Source organism: Chanodichthys erythropterus, chromosome 24 (genome assembly GCF_024489055.1).
Source record: "Chanodichthys erythropterus isolate Z2021 chromosome 24, ASM2448905v1, whole genome shotgun sequence".
Classification (NCBI taxonomy): Eukaryota; Metazoa; Chordata; class Actinopteri; order Cypriniformes; family Xenocyprididae; genus Chanodichthys; species Chanodichthys erythropterus.
In genome coordinates, this window is record NC_090244.1 from 26514872 (window position 1) to 26538025 (window position 23154).

A 23154-nucleotide genomic window follows, 5' to 3' on the forward strand; every position below is an offset into this window, starting at 1 on the left:
ACAATAATTTGCTCAAATGTATTTCATTACAATATATCTTTTATATCTGTCTATAATCAAAAATGTGTATGGTGTTTGTAAATGATGGGAAAAATAAATAATAAAAAAAAACCTGTCAGATTAGCCGTTTATTGGCAGGCTTCTTTTAGTGCATACCTAACTTCTCAATGTTCATGGTTTTTTTTCCAACTGTTCACAAATGGAAACCAATGTATAATGTTCAAATAAAACCAATGGGTTGACAATGCTGTTCAAACAATGGATTCAAAACTTACTTTAGTTTCATAGTTTACAAGTTACACTGAAAATATTCCATGAACATATAGCATAACGTTTTGTTACGCCTGTTCTGCTACTAATTGTCTAATTAATTACTATTTTGTCTTCATCGAGTTTCGCACTCGGCCGAGTCTTGACAGTATCCCTGACTATATTACATCTGAAATTATAAGGATGCTGCATTAAACATTCAACATCTAGGGAACATTTGAATAATACAAATTTAAACTTGCTTTTGGGTTTTGCTTTATGCTAAAATGCCAATTTACTATTATATTATACATTTCATTATGTGAAAATCTTATGAAAAGAATTTTAGGTTCTCTGTTTTATGGTACAAAATGGCCAGAATTAGTGTCCGGTTGCTCCGTCAGAGTGGTGGGCGCACTGCCCGTGTTAGGGAAAACATTGGCTTAAGTGTCTTGACTTTTTATTCAATGCTTTACTCATATGTCATAATCTTGTAACGTAAATTAATATAAATGTATATTTTAAGGCTTTTCCAAGCATGTATCAATGTGGTTTGTTTGTGGTTAATTTTATTAGTTAATAGGGATGCACCGATAGGATACGATACAGATTTTAACAAACAATTATTGGCTGATTCTGATATTTGTCACTTGCTCTCTTATTTGAAGTTTTGTCATTAAAATAGACACTGTTTTGATCATTTTTTTTACCAAAACACATTCATTAAAGGTGCTAAAGAGGATGTTTTGTTTTATACATTTTTGCAATATTACTTGAAACTGTCTTTACTAACTGATAAAAGACTATTTATTAGGTGCACTGAAAGGAATAATATTAATATACATCATCTGTGCACGAGGTAGGGCCTTAAAAACATCAGCCGATCGACGAAAAGATCCTCTTTAGCACCTTTAAGTTATACTGAATTAATAATAAATTATAAATGTGTTCAGCATTCTGCAACAAATATTTATCAGAATTTCTAGACTATTTTAAGTCGTAAAGTGAGCAGGATATATTAAAATGTAGCGCATGGATTCGACAGGCATGTATTCATAATACTAATCGAGGAAGCCGGTCTCAGAGCCCTTTCCAGCTCTACAGCGCCCCACAACTTTCCTATGTAAATCTGTGGTGTAAAATGGAACTGCAGCACCCTCTCATAGAGAGCCATTGTGGCAGATTTCTGGCTGCCCTGCTTATTTCCACGTTAAACACACCTCGCTCCAGACCAAGACGATATCAGTCCACTTCAGATACGTGTCTGCATCAGGTCAGTAACTGCTTGTTCTTCCTCTGACAAGTCAAGTCACCTTTATTTATATAGCGCTTTTTACAATGTAGATTGTGTCAAAGCAGCTTTACATTGATAACTGGTACATTATTTTGGCTGCACAGCCGCTCTTAAAGAATAGTGTCAATGCAGGCAGATCAAAGCACTGTTGAATATCAAATGTCAAGTCAAATGTCAAGTGTCCCCAACTAAGCAAGCCAATGGCGACAGCGGCATTTTTTTTTTAAATATTGCAACGTGACATTTTTCTTTATCACCAGTTGCTCGCAAAATGATGGACATTGATTCAGATATCGTATTTTATGATTTCGCGTTTTATTTCTCAGCTGTTTAAATTCATTTAAGACATAACCTTGTTTACAAGGATACTCAACAAGACAGCCATTTTGATATCATTTTGTATAAGAATAAGTGAATGACAACACCATTCATTTTCATTTTCAACCAAAATTTGATGTCTGCCTGACATGTGCCTTCTGGTAGTTATTAGGGTATAGCACAATTCTTAAAGGATTAGTTCACTTTAAAATGAAAATTACCCCAAGATTTACTCAACCTCAAGCCATCCATGTCTTTCTTCTTTCTAATGAACACAACTGAAGTTATATTAATAAATATCCTGACCAAGCTTTATAATGGCAGCGAACGGTACCAACGTGTAAGAAGCTGAAGAAAGTGCATCCATTCATCATAAACGTACTCCACACGGCTCCGGGGGTTAATAGAGCGGTTAATAAAGCCTTCTGAAGTGAATCGATTCATTTAGTGTAAGAGAAATATCCATATTTAACAAGTTATGAAGTAAAATAGCTTCCGCCAGACCGCCTTCCGCATTCAACTTATGAAGAAAATATTGTAAATCTACGCCTATACAGTAGCATCTTTCAATTGCTGGAGGTGGGGCGGGCCCCCCGTGCATGCCCCTGCCCCCAGCCTGATAACACTTCTTAGTCTTTCAGCATTTACATTTACATTAGGCTAATTCATTTATCCAAATCGAATTGAGGAAAACAAGCGATTTATCCTAAGGAAGGCAATAACACAAGAAGTGCTAGCAACACAAAGTTTCAAAATTGAGTTATTCACATATTCTTATTCTGTGATAAGAACTGATGTGATGGGGGGATTTTATGTTGTGTACATTTTGGGACTTTTTATTTAGAAAACAAAAAGGACTTAAGACTTCCTAGCTCTTCTATCCAGATAGCAAAATTATCTGTTTTTACTGTTATTTCTATTCCTTATGTTTTATTTTTATTATTCTTCTTTATGTAAAGCACTTTGAATTACCATTGTGTATGAAATGTGCTAAACAAATAAAATTGCCTTGCCTTGCCTATCTACACAGTCGAATGGGAAGCAAAAACTTTGAAGCTCATTGTCTCAGTCAAAACTGCTCATAATTCAGACAGAACCTTATAATTCCAAGAGGACGAAATTATTCCTGGCAAAATTAAGCTTTCTGAACCAGTACGTCAGGCTTGATACAAATTATAGTCAAATCTTTTCTGCCATCTGGTGGTTAAAGAGGATATGAAGCGTGGTGTCCTGTTTCAGCAGCAGGTTTTGGGTCTGATTCTTCAAGGTGTCTGCTTGAGTTGGAACCCATAACATTTATTAAAGCTGCTATTTTAATATATTATTTTTTTGTTGTTATACATAAGCTTGTTTTTACGTTGTATTGTGTTTATGAACTGACCAATTGTTGTCCTGTTCAGAATTATTAAAGCAAATTATTTAGTAAGAATAGTGTTTATCGAATAATTTTTCTCTGGACATACGCTGGAAAATGCACAAGCTCAATGAATCATGTTGCAATTAAGTCCATTTTGTTGCATTCGGAAATATGTCAGAAGCTGCCTCTGTACTGTTTGTGTGTGACTATGGTTTTTGAAATAGGTTCAACATACTTTCATTGTCTTTTTTAAATGCGGATCCAGTCCTTTTAGACCTATTACAAAAACACAAACAAACAACTATATCAGTTAAACATAAATAGTTAGATATTTGTGTTTGATTCACTAAAAAGAACCGAGTCATTTGAGTCATTTTGGTAATCGAACAACAGAGGTGGCGCTGTGTTTGATTCATTTAAAAGATCCCGCTCATATGAGTCATTCGTACGGGAATCGGACTAAACTAGTCGGACAGTCTGTTCGCACAGTAGTAGCAGTGTTGTGTGGTGGTGCAGATGAATAACAATTGCGACTGAAAGAGACTCTGTGTATTTAATAGCCTACAATATTCCGTTCATTTCGAGGGAAGAATTCACGTGTGAGAAATGTGTAGTTGACGCTGGTGATGTGACCTCTTGTGGTTAATTGGGAAGTTTCAGACGTGTGTGCGATATTGACTTTGGATCAGGAGGACGTGGGAGCTGTGGGTCCTTTGACCATCATCTGCTCACAGAAAGAAATATTCACATGTATGTTAGCAGAGTTATTACAGAGAGATTCATTTCGTTGCGTGATGGGGAATGGGCTCTGCACCAAGAAAGCAGGTTCTCCCAGGTAAAATTACCTTTTTTTATTATTATTATGATTTATATATTTTATAATATTTATTATTTTATGTTTTTAAAGAAACGACACGTAACGACACGACACAATGACAAAATATCAATTTAGACATTCATTTTAATTAACTTTTTTTTTTAACTAGGCTACTGTATGAAATATTTTCTGTCACTGTTGTCAGATTAATTAGGTTAATCTATAATGTTTTCTTCTGACGTAAATTTCCCTGTAATCCAATTTAAAGGAGTGTGCACTTCAGTGTGATTAAAGAAAAGCTAAACAACACACTGAAACTGTTCACAGATAAACTGTTCTATCAGTTTGTATCGCTGCTTATACGATATGTTAAATATACTGTAAAATATTTTCATTTACATTATGGTGAATCCATTTTCGATCACATAAGCGAGTTAAATTCAAAGGCGTATAATAAATATACGCCTATAATTTAATTCATGGTGGTAACAGAAAGGATAGTGTCTGTATTCATTTTTAAAATGTTGATTAAGGAAGAAAAAATGGTACTTTTTTCATTCTCACAGTAGACGAGGCTCTTAGCAGTGACTTATCATCATCTTCATCACCACCTTCATCGTTAAATAATCCTGCTGTACCGATGATCATCATCACGGCTCCATCTCGAGAAAACCTTTTGGAAAGGCCAGTGAGTCTGAAAATAGAGGAAGCTAATAAAGAGGCGCGGCCCACGAGAAGTCCTGTGTTTGTTGGTCGAGGTCGTTTTGTCACGGGCACAGCTTGATTTAATGAGGTATGAAATGAAAAAGCCAGTTATTCTAGTCATGGGGGTAAATGTTACTGAGCTAATGACTATTTCCACATAAAGTTATCTTTCCCTCAGGGGCGCTGTGAGAGAAATCTCCACTGAGCGGCACTCAAATCGCAGGACAATGTTTTTTTTTTACGTCACACACACGTCATATTAATTTCAAGGACTGGTACTGGTACATTTCCAAGGAAATCTGCCTCCAGCTTCCATAAAATGATCCAATATAAATCCTCAAATCTTGACGCTTGGCACATATCCTAACCATCCTAACCCTAACCCTAAAAGTAGGCTGCGTGTTGTCTAAATGCTTTTTTATTATTATTTCGAAAGCTGGTATCCCCGGAAATGTCCACGTTTTATAGCTTGTTTAAAATAACCCGCAAATATATTGCAAAAAATCCCGACCAAAATCAGCCTGTTAGTTATCTGAGCAATCGTGTAGTGATTATATTCACCAACAGAGGGGGCTGTGCAGCTACACTGATACACTTGATCGCGCGTGCGCCGCTACTTCATAGTTCACCCAAAAATGAAAATAATGTCATTTATTACTCACCATCATGTCGTTCCACACCCGTAAGACCTTCGTTCATCTTCGGAACACAAATTAAGATATTTTTGTTGAAATCTGATGGCTCAGTGAGGCCTGCATAGGGAGCAATGTTAGCGACGAGAATATTTTTGGTGTTCCAAAAACAAAATAACGACTTATATAGTGATGGCTGATTTCAAAACACTGTTTCAGGAAGCTTATGAATCTTTTGTGTCGAATCATGATTCAGAGCGCCAAAGTCACGTGATTTCAGCAGTTTGGTGGTTTGAAACGTGATCCGAACCGCTGATTCGACACGCTGATTCATAACGCTCCGAAGTTTCCTGAAGTAGTGTTTTGAAATAGGCCATCACTATATAAGTCGTTTTTTTGGCGCACCAAAAATATTCTCGTCGCTTTATAATATTAATATTGAACCACTGTACTCACATGAACTGATTTAAATATGTTTTTAGTACCTTTATGGATCTTGAGAGAGGAAATGTCATTGCTCCCTATGGAGGCCTCACTGAATCATCGGATTTCAACAAAAATATCTTAATTTGTGTTCTGAAGATTAACAAAGGTCTTACGGGTGTGGAATGACATGAGGGTGAGTAATTAAGGACATTATTTTCATTTTTGTGTGAACTAACCCTTTAAGAACGTAAACTGGACTAGAGCAGATAGCGCCATTATCATAAATTATCAAAAGAAACATTGTTATCGGTTTCAACTTTCAAGGTAGTAACATAATAACTATTCATGTTAAATTAAAGTAATACGGTTATGTGTTTTATTACAGGGGTTCAACAGGGTGTGGGATTGTTTTGGACAATTTTAAACTTCCCCAGTCACAACGCAGCAATTTCCACACGAACGTCTTAACTAAATCATGTGGTCTAGGAACACTCAGATATGAATAAATTTAAAAAAAAAAAAAAAAAAAAAAAAAAAAAATATATATATATATATATATATAATAAAATAATAATAATATACTTGTGTCACAACGCAGCAATTTCCACACACAAGTCTTAACTAAATCATGTGGTCTAGGAACACTCAGATATGAAAAAAAAAAAAAAAAAATATATATATATATATATATATATATATATATATATATATATATATATATATATATATACTTGCAATTTAGTGTTTAAAATTAGTCTAATATACAAAGTTAAAATTAGTTGTAATTAGTTAAAATGGTTGTAATTTCTGTACAGTAACTCGTCAAAGTGAAAATATTAAATTAATTAATAAATGTTAAAAATATTTGTTAAATGCTATTTTATTTATCTTATCTTATATTTTAGTTTGTTTTTAATTTTTGTAATGTGATTTTGTAAAGTCGTACTTTTGTTACACAATAGGCATATTGTTTTGAACTGGTTTTATTAGTAGTTTTTTGGTGAATTGTGTTAAAACCAGACCAAAAATCCTAATAATAAATTAAATCAGAATAATTATTAATGTAGGCTAATAATATAGGGAACCCAGAACAATTAAAAAACAAAAACATTCAAAATTATATTATATTATATTTTTTAATTAATAGATAATAACCAATTAGATTTCTGTGATATTACGGTTTCCATTTCAGAAATATGGTCACCTTAATCTAAACCAAACCATAATAATAGAAATGACAATTTTTAATAAACATTTAATTGATAATACACTGTGAAGACTTTGAAATAGCTAATAATAAATTACTTAAATTAACACCCATCCCTTGGCATTATTATTTAAACAACAAAAAGATCATGAAGTAATAAAAAAATACAATACAAACAAGCCCTCTCAATCACTAATATCGCTAATAAATCAATTTGAAAAAATACTCTGTTGCCTTTTTATTCAGTATTATAGAGTTAATGTACTGCCTGATCTCATATATATATAAAATCTTTTAACAGATTTACATTTGTGTTGTGCGAGAACATAAACTCACTGAACGCTGACAGTTGTCCATATGGACGGTTAAATGGGCGACTGTAAACTTTCACGGAGTTGCCCTTCCTCTTGCTACTTGAGATGTCCTAGATGTGCTCTCTTTTGTGAAAACATGACATTAAGGTGTGATGTGTTACATTAATCATTGATCCGGACAAATCTGGAGTGATTAGAGATGGAAAGCACAGCAGAAACAGATCTAGAGCCGTTAAAGCTGAAATCTTTAAAAACAAACAAGACGTTTGTAATTCCTCACAGAGAACGGGTAAGACCGGCTGTCTTTTACATAAAAGCTGTATTTGTATTATAAAACAAGAGATACGTGAAGATTTATTGCAGTGTTTGTGCGTGATGTTTGTAGCTGGGGAAATGCAGGAGTGTGAAGGAGTACGAGAAGATGAATCGGATTGGAGAGGGAACGTATGGAATCGTGTGTGAGTCTCCAGCAGGACTGATAATGGTCATATATAACGAAAATATTTATATCTGTAATGTGTCATCCATAAATATCATTATTAATCAAACAGCTATTTAGATTTCTTGATTAATTGATTGATTGTGGTTTTACAGACCGAGCACGTGATACAAGGACAAATGAAATTGTTGCTCTGAAGAAAGTGCGAATGGATAAAGAGAAAGATGGTCAGTTTGAAACTTTTATTTCAAAGAGAAAATAGTTCATCCCCAAAATGAATATTTTTTCATTATTTATTTACTCTCCTGCTGTTTCAGACCTGTATAATATTTGTTTTCCATGGTACATAAAATATGTAATGTTTACTTGGGCTACTGCTCTTTTCCATGCAATGAAATTGGATGACCATATTGCATCCATCTGAAAGTAATTTATTCAAAATAGGGAAAAGAAGAAACTGCTCAGAAACTTCAGTGGTTCTTGCACATATTCAAGTCAATTTATTCACATTACATAGCTTTACAGAGTAGATTACTACATGTGATATCTATTGATAGAAAATATATTTTTTTGGATCTAGTAAGCACACTAGCTGCTGCATTTTTATTTATTTATAGAGCTTGCAGAATATCGACTTAATAATGCAATACAATAATCTTGACATTATAAACACATTATTTATAGTTCCTCTATAATGTGATTATCAAATCAAATTGCTATCAAACATCCAGGTTCTTCGCTGTAGAAGATGCTGTAATGATACAACCATCAAGCGACAAATTATATTCTAGCATTTTATGTTTACAGCTGATAATGTGGTGAAAATCTCCACCAGGGGAAGCACATAGAGTGAAAAAAGCAGAGGACCAAATACTGATCCCTGTGGCACTCAGTTGTACTTGAGCCGACATCTCTTTGTTAGCACAAATAATTTATCAGTATCTAAAACAGGGGTGCAAAACTCAGTTCCCAGAGGACCACATCCCTGGACGAGGATTGAAAACCACTGATGTAAAGCATGCTAATTCTGATGCCAGTGCAGCAAAATATTGTGGTCTATGGTTTCAGGGGCGGTGCTAAGATCTTACATCTTAGATGGGAGATGGAGAAAAATAAGAGCACTCTAGGGCTGGGTAAAAAATATTGATTCTCATTTTTTTACGAACCGATATCGATTCTTAGTTCCCAAGAATCGATTAGTCTAGTCTAGTTTTCAGTTGATAAATGAGCAGAATATGTAGCGCCTCCCATCCAAAAAATTGCAATAATCTTTGTGCTTTGTTATTTTTGATATGAAGCAAAGTCTCAGATTTCAAATGACGTCCATCTTATTATGGGATTCAAAAAATAAATATCATTTTGGCGCCGTTAAATTTGACGTGACGGATCGCTTTAGTGCCTCAGTTAAAAGAGAAGAGACAGCGTGAAATAAACATGAATGAACATCTGAAGGTATGTTAAAAGATACAGTACAACAAAAAGATGTCAATAAAACAGCTTTTTCACACACATTCATGTCACATTTACCTCATTCAGTGATCATAAACTCATTAGTCAGCTAGAAAAATGAACTCTAGAAAGCAATATTCTGATAAATAGCTATGCACTGTTACATATTCATTATAATTTTTAATGTTCTTCAATATTTAATGCATGTTTGAATAAAACGGTTGTGACAGCCGCGATTTAAATGTTTATATTTCAAAAGAACGAATTGGAGTAGAAATACGATTATGTCATAATAAACTTTATTTATAATAAAAACATCATTGAGTGTAATTTAAGTGTTTGTATATAAATAAGTTAATTTAACCTTCAACATTATTATAGCAAAACCAACTGACTCCCAGTTTACAGCATTATACATCTAGAAAATTTGCCATGTACTGGCAAATACTACATCCAAAATAATCAATATCGAATCGAATCAAATCGAAAGCATGTGAATAGTAATCGAATCGAATCGTGAAAATTGTCGATCCAGCACTAGTCTCTACTAGGACGAGGCATGAATCCTAACAACATTTCTTCTCTGGTGCTGTTTCTGAGCAAAAATAAACTTTTTGAGTTTTAACTTTAACTTTTTTTTTTTTACTTTTTTGACTTATAATTAACTAGTTCTCCAGGATAAAGTTGTGGTTTCTTGGTAAGGGGTTTGATGCTGCGTTCACACCATGTTGTAATTACCATAGGCTTGAGATGACAACACATGAAGTTCTGTTCAGAGCTGTTCACGTCCTCGGACTGGGAGTCATGTGTTTCTATGGTGACGTGCCACATGGGTTTCTTTTATGATGCTTTTTGTCCTTGTTGGAGCTTGATAGAAAAAGAGCAGCTTGGACATTAAGCTAAATTTCTCCTTTTGTGTTTCATGGAAAAAGTACAGGTTTGAAATTGCATGAGGTTTAGTAAATGATACACATTAAGTGTAATATGCACTAGTTATTTCACACATTCACATTTAGCCATCAGCTACGGAGTTACAATATCAATATTACAACACTTATTTTGTTAATCTGTGTTTAGGGATTCCCATCAGCAGTTTGAGGGAAATTAACTTGCTGATCAGACTGAGACACCCAAACATTGTAGAGCTGAAAGAGGTGGTTGTGGGAAGCCATTTAGAGAGGTGAATACTGTACATTCAATATAAACACAGACTTGTTTGAAATTTATATGTAATTAGCTTGTGTTGTACCATGTCTTATTTAATCATACCTTATTATTTTTAACATCAGCCTCTTTCTGGTGATGAGTTACTGTGAGCAAGATCTGGCCAGTCTGCTAGAGAACATGCAGTCACCTTTCTCTGAAGCTCAGGTGCGTTTGATCAATGACCTCCTCTTCATTCACTGAAATTATGTGTCATCAGAATCAGAATAGGTTTTCAAAGACGTGGTTAGAATTTGACTTGGCAGTTGCAGATACTGGAGAGAGGCAAAATAAGAAGTTATACTTAAAACGCATACAGATTTAGAAAGAAGCAACAGTGCGAGTTAATGACCAAACACATCATTATAAAAGTTCTCAATGAAATATAATGTGCATAACATTTAATAAATATCTTTAATCACCAGAGTTGTAAAGTATTTGAGTAAATGTAATTAGTTACTGTACTTAAGTATCTTTTTGGCTACTTTGTAGTTGTACTGAGTATCAAAGATATTGGCAACTTTTACTCTCTACTTGACTACATTTTTGAACAAGTAAATGTACTTTTTACTCCACTACATTTGAGTTAAGGAATGCAATTACAAATTACATTTTTCATGGCACCTAACTTTTTGTGCAGCAGTTTGTTTCTCCTAAAGAAGCGATATTGCCATCTAAGGGCATTGAAGGCACTATCTTGTGCATTTTGCCTTTACTCACCCCAAACTTGTCAACAAGCATACTTTATATGAATCTGAGTGCATTAGCAGGAAGTTGCTGATCACAGGTGTTTGATTTATTAGATGAGGAAATGACTGCAGCTGGTGATGAGGATCAAACCAGCACATACAGTAGACTTTGACCATTTAATTTTACTTAACATTGTTTTATTTATCCACTATATTGACAAGATCGTTTTGAAGGATATTGGTTTGCTTATGGCCACTTGAGCTTAACTGAGACTTGAGAGTTTGTAGACGTTTAAAACCTTGATTTATTGCAATATTTAAGTGTTCAGTTTTAGTTTGATTTTAGGAAATAAACTTGATTTCTCATCTTACAAATCAATTGTTTATTTTCACCGGCAGTCTCTCAGGACTAGTGCATCTCTGAGCTTACATTCAGCATGAGTAAAATACTCAAGTACTGTTAAAATCAGATACTTTAAGACTTTTACTCAAGTCATATTGGAATTGGTTACTTGTAACTTGTAGTGGAGTCATTTTCGATGTAAGGTATCAGTACTTTTACTCAAGTATGGTTTTCAGGTACTCTTTACACCTCTGTTAATCACTCAACCCCTTTAGCTAAACCACTCTACTTAAACATCCGTCTCGCACATCCGTCATGTTTGTAGTCTTTTTAACACTTTTTATGTTTTTTTTTTTTTCTCACACATTGAGTAGAATTAAGTTGTCTTTCATGTCTTCTTGTGCTTGAATATTTAAAAGTGCAATATGTAAGATTTTTGCAGTAAAATATAAACTTAAAATGTCTCAAAAGTTTCCAAGTATTTGTAAATCGTGAGAAAATTGTAATTTTAACTAAGGCTCCGGGACGTGTGAGGAGTCGCCTGTCAATTACGTCATACCCGCCTTATCCTCGGTTTCCGGTTTTATTTTGTAGAAACCATGAAAACACAGAAGACGCTTTAATATATTACATGTCTTAATAGACAAGGGAACAACTGTTTGGTTACGTTTATAGACAGAAAACTAATTGTTATAGCTCAACACGTTTAGTCTTATTGTTTAAATCTAATTTTCTTGATTTTTTTGTGAGTACCATGCTTTACCATTCCTCAGAGAAAAACACTATTTTGTGAAGTAGCTATCATAGCATAATCAGATGAAGCTTTATTTTTAGTAACAGTAATACAGCATTTTCTCCATCATACAATGTTTTAAAATGAATTGCATGCCATTTATCAACACAAGCCATCCAGCATTTAATATATTCTAAAATCGATCTATCTTACTGCAGTGTGTAACAGTGTCTCACAGCATCCGCCGAGCGAACGCACAGAGTAACGTTATAACATCATTTTCAACACTCTCAAATGTATCTAATATGATAAACAGAGCTGTGTTACCTCATACTCATGACTGGAAAAGCAGAAGTGGCGCGGGCGACTGTGTCATAATAAAAGTTCCACTGCTCGCAGCGTGTTGCACAATCGCATAAAAAAAAAAAAAAAACTTAGGTAAAGAAAAATAGCGTCAACGTCAGTATGGCATCAGGAAACCACAAATCATTTTCTAAATACACACCTGCTACAGTTGCACAGTTTAGTTGTCCAGAGCGTTATTTATGCTGACCCCGGGCGGTCCTTATTGTCAAGCCCTGCAGTATTTTGAACAGATTTCATTTTGTTTTTGCAAGTATTTCATTATTTTACCCAAAGAAAAACATTGGATTATGTAACAGACATTATACAGCTCAGTTCTTTCACACAGTTAATTAATAAACCATCAGTTTGTTATATCAGCCTTTTCCATGCTACAGCTGTTATGCCGATGATTGTTATGTAATTATCACAAAGCAGGTGATAATTAAGAATATTTTCACATCAGTTTTAAAATCCTGGTTTGATGTAGGATAGAAGCCATGGAATTTAATATGTGTTTTATAAATGAGGCCCCTACTTTGATTAACTACCTGTACATCATTTTTCGGATCTCCAACAAATCTTCAGACCATGCTAGTTAAAACTTATGATATTTTTGGTTGGTCAAACAGTTTGCATGTGATGCATCAATGTTGTGAACACCTAACAAGATGTTTAGTACAGTTATCATTGGAAATGAGATCTCTGATTGAATGAATTCATAGTGGATCTGGCACTGTTGCCTTTGGTCCCAGAATTGATCTTTTCTTTGCTTTTCACAGGTGAAGTGTATAGTTCTTCAGCTACTTAAAGGACTGGCATATTTACATCACAACTTCATTCTTCACAGGTCAGAGCGAGTTAATTAATTCATGTTCAGTAACACATTTCAGGTTTATTTCTTGAACTGCACAGTGAACACTGAGTGGAAGATCATTTTCTTTTCCACATTTAAGAGCCCCTGTTACTCAGTGTACAGTACCTATCAAGTTGGGAAACATTACAATTTTTTTAAAGGTGCCATCAAATGTTTTTTTACAAGATCTAATATAAGTCTAAGGTGTCCCCTGAATGTGTCTGTGAAGTTTCAGCTCAAAATACCCCATAGATTTTTTTAAATAATTTTTTTTAACTGCCTATTTTGAGGCATAATTAGGAATGCACCGATTCATGCTGCGGCCCCTTTAATTTGTGCGCTCTCCGCCCACGGAGCTCGCGCTTGCCTTGAACAGCATAAACAAAGTTCACACAGCTAATATAACCCTCAAAACTGATCTTTACAAAGTGTTCGTCATGCATGCTGCATGCATACATCGGATTATGTGAGTATTGTATTTATTTGGATGTTTACATTTGATTCTGAATGAGTTTGAGGCTATATACTCCGTGGCTAACAGCTAATGCTACACTGTTGGAGAGATTTATAAAGAATGAAGTTGTGTTTATGAATTATACAGACTGCAAGTGTTTAATAATGAAATGGCTCTCTTGTCTCCGTGAATACAGTAAGAAACGATGGTAACTTTAGCCACATTTAACAGTACATTAACAACATGCTAACAAAACATTTAGAAAGACAATTTACAAATATCAGTAAAAATATCATGTTATCATGGATCATGTCAGTTATTATCGCTCCATCTGCCATTTTTCGCTGTTGTTCTTGCTTGCTTACCTAGTCTGATGATTCAGCTGTGCACAGCTCCAGACGTTAATACTGGCTGCTCTTGTCTGATGCCTTGAACATGGGCTGGCATATGCAAATATTGGGGTCATACATATTAATGATCCCGACTGTTACGTAACAGTCGGTGTTATGTTGAGATTCGCCTGTTCTTTTGAGGTCGTTTAAACAAATGAGATTTATATAAGAAGGAGGAAACAATGGAGTTTGAAACTCACTGTATGTCATTTCCATGTACTGAACTCTTGTTATTCAACTATGCCAATATAAATTCAATTTTTAATTCTAGGGCACCTTTAATGTTTTTTAAAGAAGTCTCTTATGGAGGTCTCTTATAAATGCAAGGCTGCATTTATTTAATAAAAAATAGTCAAAACAGGAATATTGTCTTCTATTTGAATATTGTAAAATATTATTTATTCTTGTGAACAAAGCTGAATTTTCAGCATCATTACTCCAGTCGTCAGTGTCACATGATCCTTCAGAAATCATTCTAATATGATGATTTGATATACTTTCTGATTATTTTCAATATTTTTTCCCGTTTTTGCTGCTAAATGATTTTCTATAAACAATACCATTTAAAGGTGCCCTAGATTGTTTTTTTACAAGATGTAATATAAGTCCTAGGTGTCTCCTGAATGTGTCTGTGAAGTTTCAGCTCAAAATACCCCATAGATTAAAAAAAAAAAATTTAACTGCCTATTTTGGGGCATCATTAACTATGCACTGATTTTTTCAGCACGGCCCCTTTAAGAGATGCGCTTCCTCTGCCACATGAGCTCTCGACTATATATACATCGCATAAACAAAGTTCACACAGCTAATATAACCCTCAAATGGCTCTTTACAAGATGTTCGTCATGCATGCTGTATGCATGCTTCGAATTATGTGAGTAAAGTATTTATTTAGATGGTTACGTTTGATTCTGTGTGAGTTTGAGGCTATGCTCTGTGGCTAACGGGCTAAAGCTAACATTACACACTGTTGGAGAGATTTATAAAGAATGAAGTTGTGTTTATGCATTATGATATCATGTCAGTTATTATTGCTTCATCTGCCATTTTTCGCTGTTGTTCTTGCTTGCTTACCTTGTCTGTGCACAGATCCAGACGTTAATACTGCCTTTCCTTGTCTAATGCGTGGAATGGGGTGGCATTATGCAACTATTGGGGTCATACATATTAATGATCCCGACTGTTACATAACTGTCGGTGTTATGTTGAGATCCGAGTGTTTTCCGGAAGTCTTTTAAACAAATGAGGTTTACGTAAGAAGGAGGAAACAATGGGGTTTGAAACTCAATGTATGTCTTTTCCATGTACTGAACTCTTGTTATTCAACTATGCCAAGGTAAATTCAAATTCTGATTCTAGGGCACCTTTAAACATTTGTGGTAAAATAAAGAGAGAGAGAAGTTAATACTTTTATTCATCAAGGATGCATTAAATTGATCAAAAGTGACAGTATATTTCCATATATTTGTAATGTTATAAAAGATTTCTGTTTAATAAATGCTGTTAGTTAAAAAAATTCTATTTATTAAAGAATCCTGAAAAAGTATCACAGTTTCCACAAAAATATGAAGCAGCAAATCATCATATTAGAATGATTTCTGAGGGTCATGTGATACTGAAGACTGGAGTAATGGTGCTGAAAACTCAGCTTTGTTCACAGGAATAAATAATATTTTACAATATATTCAAATAGAAGACAAAATTCCTGTTTTGACTATTTTTATTAAATAAATGCAGCCTTGGTGAATACATTTTAAAATATATTCAAATAGAAGGCAGTTTAAATTTTAAACTTTTAATTTGTAATATTATTTCGCAATGTTACTCTTTTTACTGTATTTTTGATGGAGTAAATGCAGAAGAGACTTATTTCAAAAACATTAAAAAATTGTCATGTTTCCAAACTTTTGACTTTTGTATACTGATTATCAATTATAAATAATAATGATGAATGTCATTATTTCTCATGTTGATGCTGGTGATTTTTTTTTATTAAAGGGATTTGAAGGTGTCCAATCTACTGATGACAGACAAGGGCTGCGTTAAGATAGGTGAGTGGATATAAATAAACTGTCCTTTTCTGAGAATAGTGAGAATTTAAAGGGGAAATGTGATTTAATTGGCATGAATAATGTGAAAATGCTCTTGCGAGTAGGCTTGATTATCTTTATATATATCATGATTTCTTTTATGCTTTTGGGTGAACTTTGACCTGGACACGTTCTTGGCAGGTTTTATGAGATTCACCCACATAGACTTCTGTCAGTGATGGATGTCTGACTGTTTTTCCACAGCTGACTTTGGTCTGGCGCGTGTTTATGGTATCCCTTTACAGCCCATGACTCCTCGAGTAGTCACTTTGTGGTAAGCAGTTAAACTAATTAGACTCTCTATCATCCTGCTAATCCTTCAAATCTCTCTTTCCATCACTGTCTATGTTTTCTTTACAGGTATCGAGCACCAGAGCTCCTCCTAGGGACCAAAACTCAGACGACTGCCCTGGACATGTGGTGAGAACTGGACGAACAGTGCTAGAACAAAAGCTGCTTTTCCACCATTGGGCCGAACTGTTCTCATTGTGTAACCATATCATTCCGTGTCGATCTGGTGCCAGCTGGTACGGTTATGGTTTCTTTTTCCACTGTGGAGCTGATAACGGCCGCTCTTTTGAGTGGTGACATCACTTCACGAATTCTACCAGCACAGTCTGTAATCGTGGCGTGCCGTACCAGGCTCAAGTGGAAACACAACTGGAACCGTTCCTTACCTTTCTAGGAACCGTCCGGCTCGACAAAGTAAAAGCGGCTAAAGTCGTATGTAATCAGATTACCTTTTCAGATGTTAGTCAAGAGACAGAGTGGAAAGACAGAGAAGGAACAGAGAGACTTGTAAGACATAAGCTTTTTGGTCATGTGTCTGTGGATGGACAGCCGTCAGTGGAACTGATAATAGTTTCTGAGTACAAAATAGCAAAAAAAAAATAAGTCCACAATAATAGGGAAAAGAAAATAAATGTTAATGTGAAAAAATCTGAAAGTGTGATAAATATTTTAACAGCTTTGATATTATTACTCCTGTTATTATAACAGTGCACCTCTATTATTGTCATTATACTACAATTATAAGAATACTTATATCACAATATCACAGTAATGAAGCAAATTAAATTTATATCATCAGATGGCTTGTGTTTTGCATTAAGGTGAGTGATATCTGTTTTGTGTGGTGACTCTTGGGCTGTTTTGCAGCGAGTGATCACATTCGTCTCGCATTAACGAGCGTGAATGACCTGAGTGATTCTTCGAAGAGATTGTTCAAAGGCGAATTGTTTTGTTCATGATGTGAATGTCTTTCTGTGGTATGTACGTGTGTGTGTGACCCTGTTGATGCATTGTATTGAAGGGTTAGTTCACCCAAAAATGAAAATTATGTAATTACTCACTATCATGTTGTTCCACACCCATAAGGCCTTCGCTCATTTTCGGAAAACAAATGAGATATTTTTGATAAAATCCGATGGCTCAGTGAGGCCTGCATTGACAGCAAGTTAATTTACACTTTCAATGCCCAGAAAGCTACTAAAAACATATTTAAAACAGTTCAGGTGACTGTAGTGGTTCAACATTAATGTTATGAAGTGACGAGAATACATTTTGTGCAGCAAAAAAACCCAAAATAACAACTTTATTCAACATTATTTAGTGATGGACGATTTCAAAACACTGCTTTACAAATTTTTTGTTTCGAATCAGTGGTTCGGAGCACCAGTCACATGATTTCAGTAAATGAAGCTTCGTTCCGTCATAAGTGTGTCGAAAATTCAATGGTTCACCACTAGGGTAGTTTGATACGCGATCCGAACCATGGATTCGATTCGTAAAGCTTCGAAGCTTCATGAAGCAGTGTTTTGAAATCGTCCATCACTAGATATTGTTGAATAAAGTCGTTATTTTTTTTTTTTTTTTGGCGCACAAAAAGTATTTTCATCGCTTCATAATATTAAAGTTGAACCACTGTAGTCACATGGACTTATTTAAATACGTCTTTAGTAGCTTTCTGGGCATCTGAAAGTGTTAATAGATTGCTGGCAATAGAGGCCTCACTGAGCCATCAGATTTCATCAACAATATCTTAATTTGTGTTCTGAAGATGAACTAAGGTGTGGAACGACATGAGGGTGAGTAATTTGACAATTTTAATTTTTGAGTGAACTAACACTTCAAGATGTCTCGGCTGGTCAAATAGTTCACCCAAAAATGTTAATTATAATATAATCCACATGACTCCATTGGGTTAATAAAGGCCTTCTGAAGCAAAGTGATGGGTTTTTGTAAGAAAAATATCCATATTTAAAAATTTATTAAGTAAAAAAGAGTGACCTCTGACCCAACGCAATGACAAACACAGAAGCGCAAAAGAGGGAGCAAAACAAAACTCCGGTCATGAATTAGAAGTCCAAAAAGATAATTTATAAAGAGAAATGTTGGAGGATTTCAACTTAAGAGAAGAGGAGCTTGAGTTTGTTGCACAGCCCTATTTGAACCGTGAGAGATGTCTAAGCTTACAGTACTCCTACATCCTGCGTCACACATCGCGTCAGAGGATTACTCATTTAGCACGAGTCGACTTGTACAGTACGTGTACGGTTGCCTGCGGGACATCCCCTTAAAATCTAATTAGAGAAAGTCGCACAAGACACATTTAAGTCGCATGTTACTTCCAAGTGTAAATGGTGATTTGTCTTGTCTGGCCACTTGTGATCGGATTACACAAGAGAGATCTAAATACTGAATGTAAACAGGTGTGTGTGTGTGTTTGTGTGTGTGTGTGTGTGTGTGTGTGTATGTGAGAGAGTGACTCAGCTACTTTTGACAGCAGAAATATCCTTTCCATCAAAACAAAATGTAGCATAATCACTTTTGTGGAGAGTGACACATTAAAGTTATGAGAGGTTGAGCTACAAATAATCTTACTCGGCCTCTTTGAAGTCTAGTCTTGCTCTGTTGTTTTCCATCAGTTCAATGTGACACTAATATCACAAAAACATCTATAAGAGCTCTTTTAGTCTTGCCCAGCACTATGTTGTGTGTTCTTGGACTCCCACTAACCAGAGCTGGGCCTTTTCAGTGCTTCATAAACAGATGTCTATGTTCTCCTCTTGCAGGGCCGTCGGCTGCATCTTTGCTGAGCTTCTTGCCCATAAACCTCTTCTGCCCGGAGCTTCAGAGATCCAGCAGGTGGATTTGATTGTACAGCTTTTGGGAACACCCAACGAGAGCATCTGGCCGGTACTGAGTTTAGCTTCAAAATGAGATCCATAAATAAAGAACGGGTGTTTTATCTGAGTCAAGATGTGAAAGAATACCTGAAACTGTGATGAACGTTGACACTACAAGCTAAATGTTTAGTTTCTTGTGGATTTTAGGGATTCTCGCGTCTGCCGCTGGTTGGGCAGTACAGTCTGAGGAAGCAGCCCTACAACAACTTAAAGAACAAGTTCACCTGGTTATCAGAAGCTGGTTTGAGACTGCTCAACCTTCTGTTCATGTACAACCCACAGCGCAGGTACAGGAAACACATCTTTTATTTATATATATATACAGTACAGTCCAAAAGTTTGGAACCACTAAGATTTTTAATGTTTTTAAAAGAAGTTTCGTCTGCTCACCAAGGCTACATTTATTTAATTAAAAATACAGTAAAAACAGTAATATTGTGAAATATTATTACAATTTAAAATAACTGTTTTCTATTTGAATATATTTCACAAAGTAATTTATTCCTGTGATCAAAGCTGAATTTTCAGCATCATTACTCCAGTCTTCAGTGTCACATGATCCTTCAGAAATCATTCTAATATGCTGATCTGCTGCTCAAGAAACATTTAATGTGTACAATGAAACAAAATATTTGTGTACAATATTTTTTTTTCAGGATTATTTGATGAATAGAAAGTTCAAAAGAACAGTGCTTATCTGAAATCTAATCTTTTGTAAGATTATAAATGTCTTTACTGCCACTTTTGATTGATTTAATGCATCCCTGCTGAATAAAAGTATTCATTTCTTTCATTTCTTTTCAAAAAAATAAAAATTTGTACTGACCCCAAACTTTTGAACGGTAGTGTATAATGCTACAGAAGTGTTCTGAGTTCTTTGTATTTCAGATAAATGCTGTTCTTTTGAACTTTCTATTCTATAAAAAAAAAGTACAACTGCTTTCAACATTGAAAATAATCATAAATGTTTCTTGAGCAGCAGATCAGCATATTAGAATGATTTCTGAAGGATCATGTGACACTGAAGACTGGAGTAACGATGCTGAAAATTCAGCTTTGCATCACAGGAATAAATTACTTTGTGAAATATATTCAAATAGAAAACAGTTATTTTAAATTGTAATAATATTTCACAATATTACTGTTTTTACTGTATTTTTAATTAAATAAATGTAGCCTTGATGAGCAGACGAAACTTCTTTTAAAAACATTAAAAATCGTAGTGGTTCCAAACTTTTGGACTGTACTGTATGTGTGTGTGTGTGTGTATATATATATATATATATATATATATATATATATATATATATATATATATATATATATATATATATATATATATATATATATATATATGAGAGAGAGAGAGATAGTGGGAAAACTATTTTATTGTGCCTTATTTTTAAATTTTTTATTAGATATGTGTTTTATATTTCGGTGGCACATTGCTGCCACATACACGTGAAAACAACATCTTTTCTCGTAATAACGAGATGTTATGTTGTAAAAATGACATATCGTCATAAAAACTACATATTTCCACGTAATAATGAGATATGTCGTTAAAATTAAAAAAAGTTTCTCATTAAAACACCATTTTTTCGTAATAAAGAGATGTTATGTTGTAAAAATGACATTTTCTCGTAAAAACTACATACTTTCACGTTATAACGAGATATTAAAGTGAGTTTTTCTCATTTTTCTCGTAATAGAGATGTTGTCATAACATCTTTTCTTGTAATAACAAGATATGCTGTAAAAACATGCCGTAAAAATGACATTTTCTCGTAATAACGAGATAACGAAATAATTTTTCTCATTAAAACGACATCATCTTGTAATAAAGAGATGTTATGTCATAAAAACGACATCTTTTCTCATAATAAGAATTTTTGTCGTTTTAACGGCATCTCATTATTACGAGAAAGTTTTCTTGTTAAAACCACTTATTTTCTCATAATAATGAGATATGTCATTACAACTACATATTTCGTACCTGTAACGTTATTACGAGAAGTAGTTTTAACAAGAAAAATGTCATTTTTACATCATAACATCTCATTATTATGTGAAAAAAATTTGTTTTTACGACATATCTCGTTATTACGATATGATTAGGTGGAAAAAAATATGCATGTGGCAGCAATGCGCCACTGTATTTATTTAGATATGTATTTTAAATTTTACATAGCTTGAATATAATTGACAAACAGTATATGTTTATGGTCCCTGTGACTAAAAAACACAAATATGTTTCTTATAGAGCCACCGCTAAAGATTGTTTAGAAAGTTCCTACTTCAAGGAAAAGCCCTTGCGTAAGTACAGGCTTGTTCAGTTTTAGTTTTACACGTTTCTCTATATTGAGATGCTGTTTTTAAGAGGATTTTGCTGTGATGATTTCTCCATGTTTTACTCCGCAGCGTGTGAACCAGAGCTGATGCCCACATTTCCTCACCATAGAAACAAACGGGGCGGTTCTGTGAATGAAAGCCAGTCCAAAAGAAGCAAAGTATAATGAACTCTGCCTGATGGGTGACGGCAGTCACAGTTGATATCGCAAATGAGCTTTACTTTCCAAATGGGAAATATGTGTTCTTATACTGTGATATTTTGCAAATAACATGTTCAAACTTAGACATCAGATACATTGTAAATAATACAATTAAATCATATTTGTTAAATGATGCTGTAGCATTTTTTTTTTTTTTTTTTTTTGTACAAAGATTAAAAAAAAATCTGTTTTGAACACAATGTAATGTCACTTATGTTATTCATTTTGCTGGGTTGATTGTGGGCTTAACCTGCTTAGTGTTTTTTGTTGATTTGTGAAATGGAAGGTTTCATGACAAATTTATTGTTGATTAACCAACAGCCTAGAATGAGTATGATTTGAAAAGCATAGTTAAGTATATGAGACACGATGGCACCAGCATCTGATGATGTATGCATCTGCTGTCAAATTCCTCACTGATTTATGAATTTCAAATAAATGCTTTTCTAGAAATATACATTGCCCTCCATTAATATTGGCACCCTTGGTAAATATGAGCAAAGGTGGCTATGAAAATAAGTCTGCATTGTTAATCCTTTTGATCTTTCATTAAAAAAAAATGTACAAAATTCTACTAATTCTTGGCAACGGTTCTTTTAACCCTTAGATGGAGTGTGTTGCTTTTCATTTCTTAAACAACCATGTATTTCCGGAATGACAATGTCAAGATTCACCAGGGTTAAAATTGTGAAAGAATGGTTCAGAGAGCATGAAGAGTCATTTTCACACATGAATTGGCACTTCTAATACAGACCTTAATTTAATTGAAAGTCTTTGGGATGTGCTGGAGTAGACTTTACAGAGTACTCACCTCTTGCATTGTCAATACAAGATCTTGACCAAAAATTGATGCGCCTCTTGATGGAAATAACATCACAGCATTTATTTCCATCGAGGGGTTCATCAATTTTTGGTCAAGATCTTGTATTGACAATGCAAGAGGTGAGCACTCTGTAAAGTCTCCTCCAGCACATCCCAAAAACTTACACTGAGGTTAAGGTCAGTGCCAATTCATGTGTGAAATGATTCTTCATGCTACCTCCCAACAGTTCTTTCACAATTTGAGCCTGATGAATCTTGACATTGTCATCCAGGAATATGGGAA

The 23154-nt window shown here is 34.4% G+C and overlaps 1 protein-coding gene across 4 annotated transcripts; it reads left to right on the plus strand.

Annotated features, from left to right (window-relative positions):
• The first annotated feature begins 3683 nt into the window (after positions 1 to 3683).
• Positions 3684 to 22719, plus strand: cdk10 (cyclin dependent kinase 10). 4 transcript variants are annotated; one of them, XM_067379149.1, is made up of 14 exons: positions 3684 to 4053; positions 4602 to 4828; positions 7705 to 7777; positions 7914 to 7985; positions 10285 to 10387; positions 10497 to 10578; positions 13300 to 13367; positions 16218 to 16270; positions 16514 to 16583; positions 16670 to 16729; positions 19384 to 19507; positions 19645 to 19784; positions 21761 to 21813; positions 21919 to 22719. In XM_067379149.1, the coding sequence occupies exons 3-14, from the start codon at positions 7741 to 7743 to the stop codon at positions 22011 to 22013; spliced, it is 957 nt and encodes a 318-aa protein (XP_067235250.1). In that variant the 5' UTR covers positions 3684 to 4053; positions 4602 to 4828; positions 7705 to 7740; the 3' UTR covers positions 22014 to 22719. The 4 variants fall into 4 exon arrangements, with proteins under 4 accessions (XP_067235250.1, XP_067235251.1, XP_067235249.1 ...); XM_067379150.1 differs by having other exon boundaries at positions 4605 to 4828; XM_067379148.1 differs by lacking the exons at positions 3684 to 4053; positions 4602 to 4828 and adding an exon at positions 6561 to 7608.
• Positions 22720 to 23154: the final 435 nt, after the last annotated feature.

Excerpts from the sequence above, each read along its gene's own strand:
- cdk10 (XM_067379148.1), top strand. The coding sequence starts at position 7,519 with ATGGAAAGCACAGCAGAAACAGATCTAGAGCCGTTAAAGCTGAAATCT. Across the intron at positions 16,584-16,669 it reads CCTCGAGTAGTCACTTTGTG|GTATCGAGCACCAGAGCTCC; the intron begins GTAAGCAGTTAA and ends TTTTCTTTACAG. Across the intron at positions 21,814-21,918 it reads CTTCAAGGAAAAGCCCTTGC|CGTGTGAACCAGAGCTGATG; the intron begins GTAAGTACAGGC and ends TTTACTCCGCAG.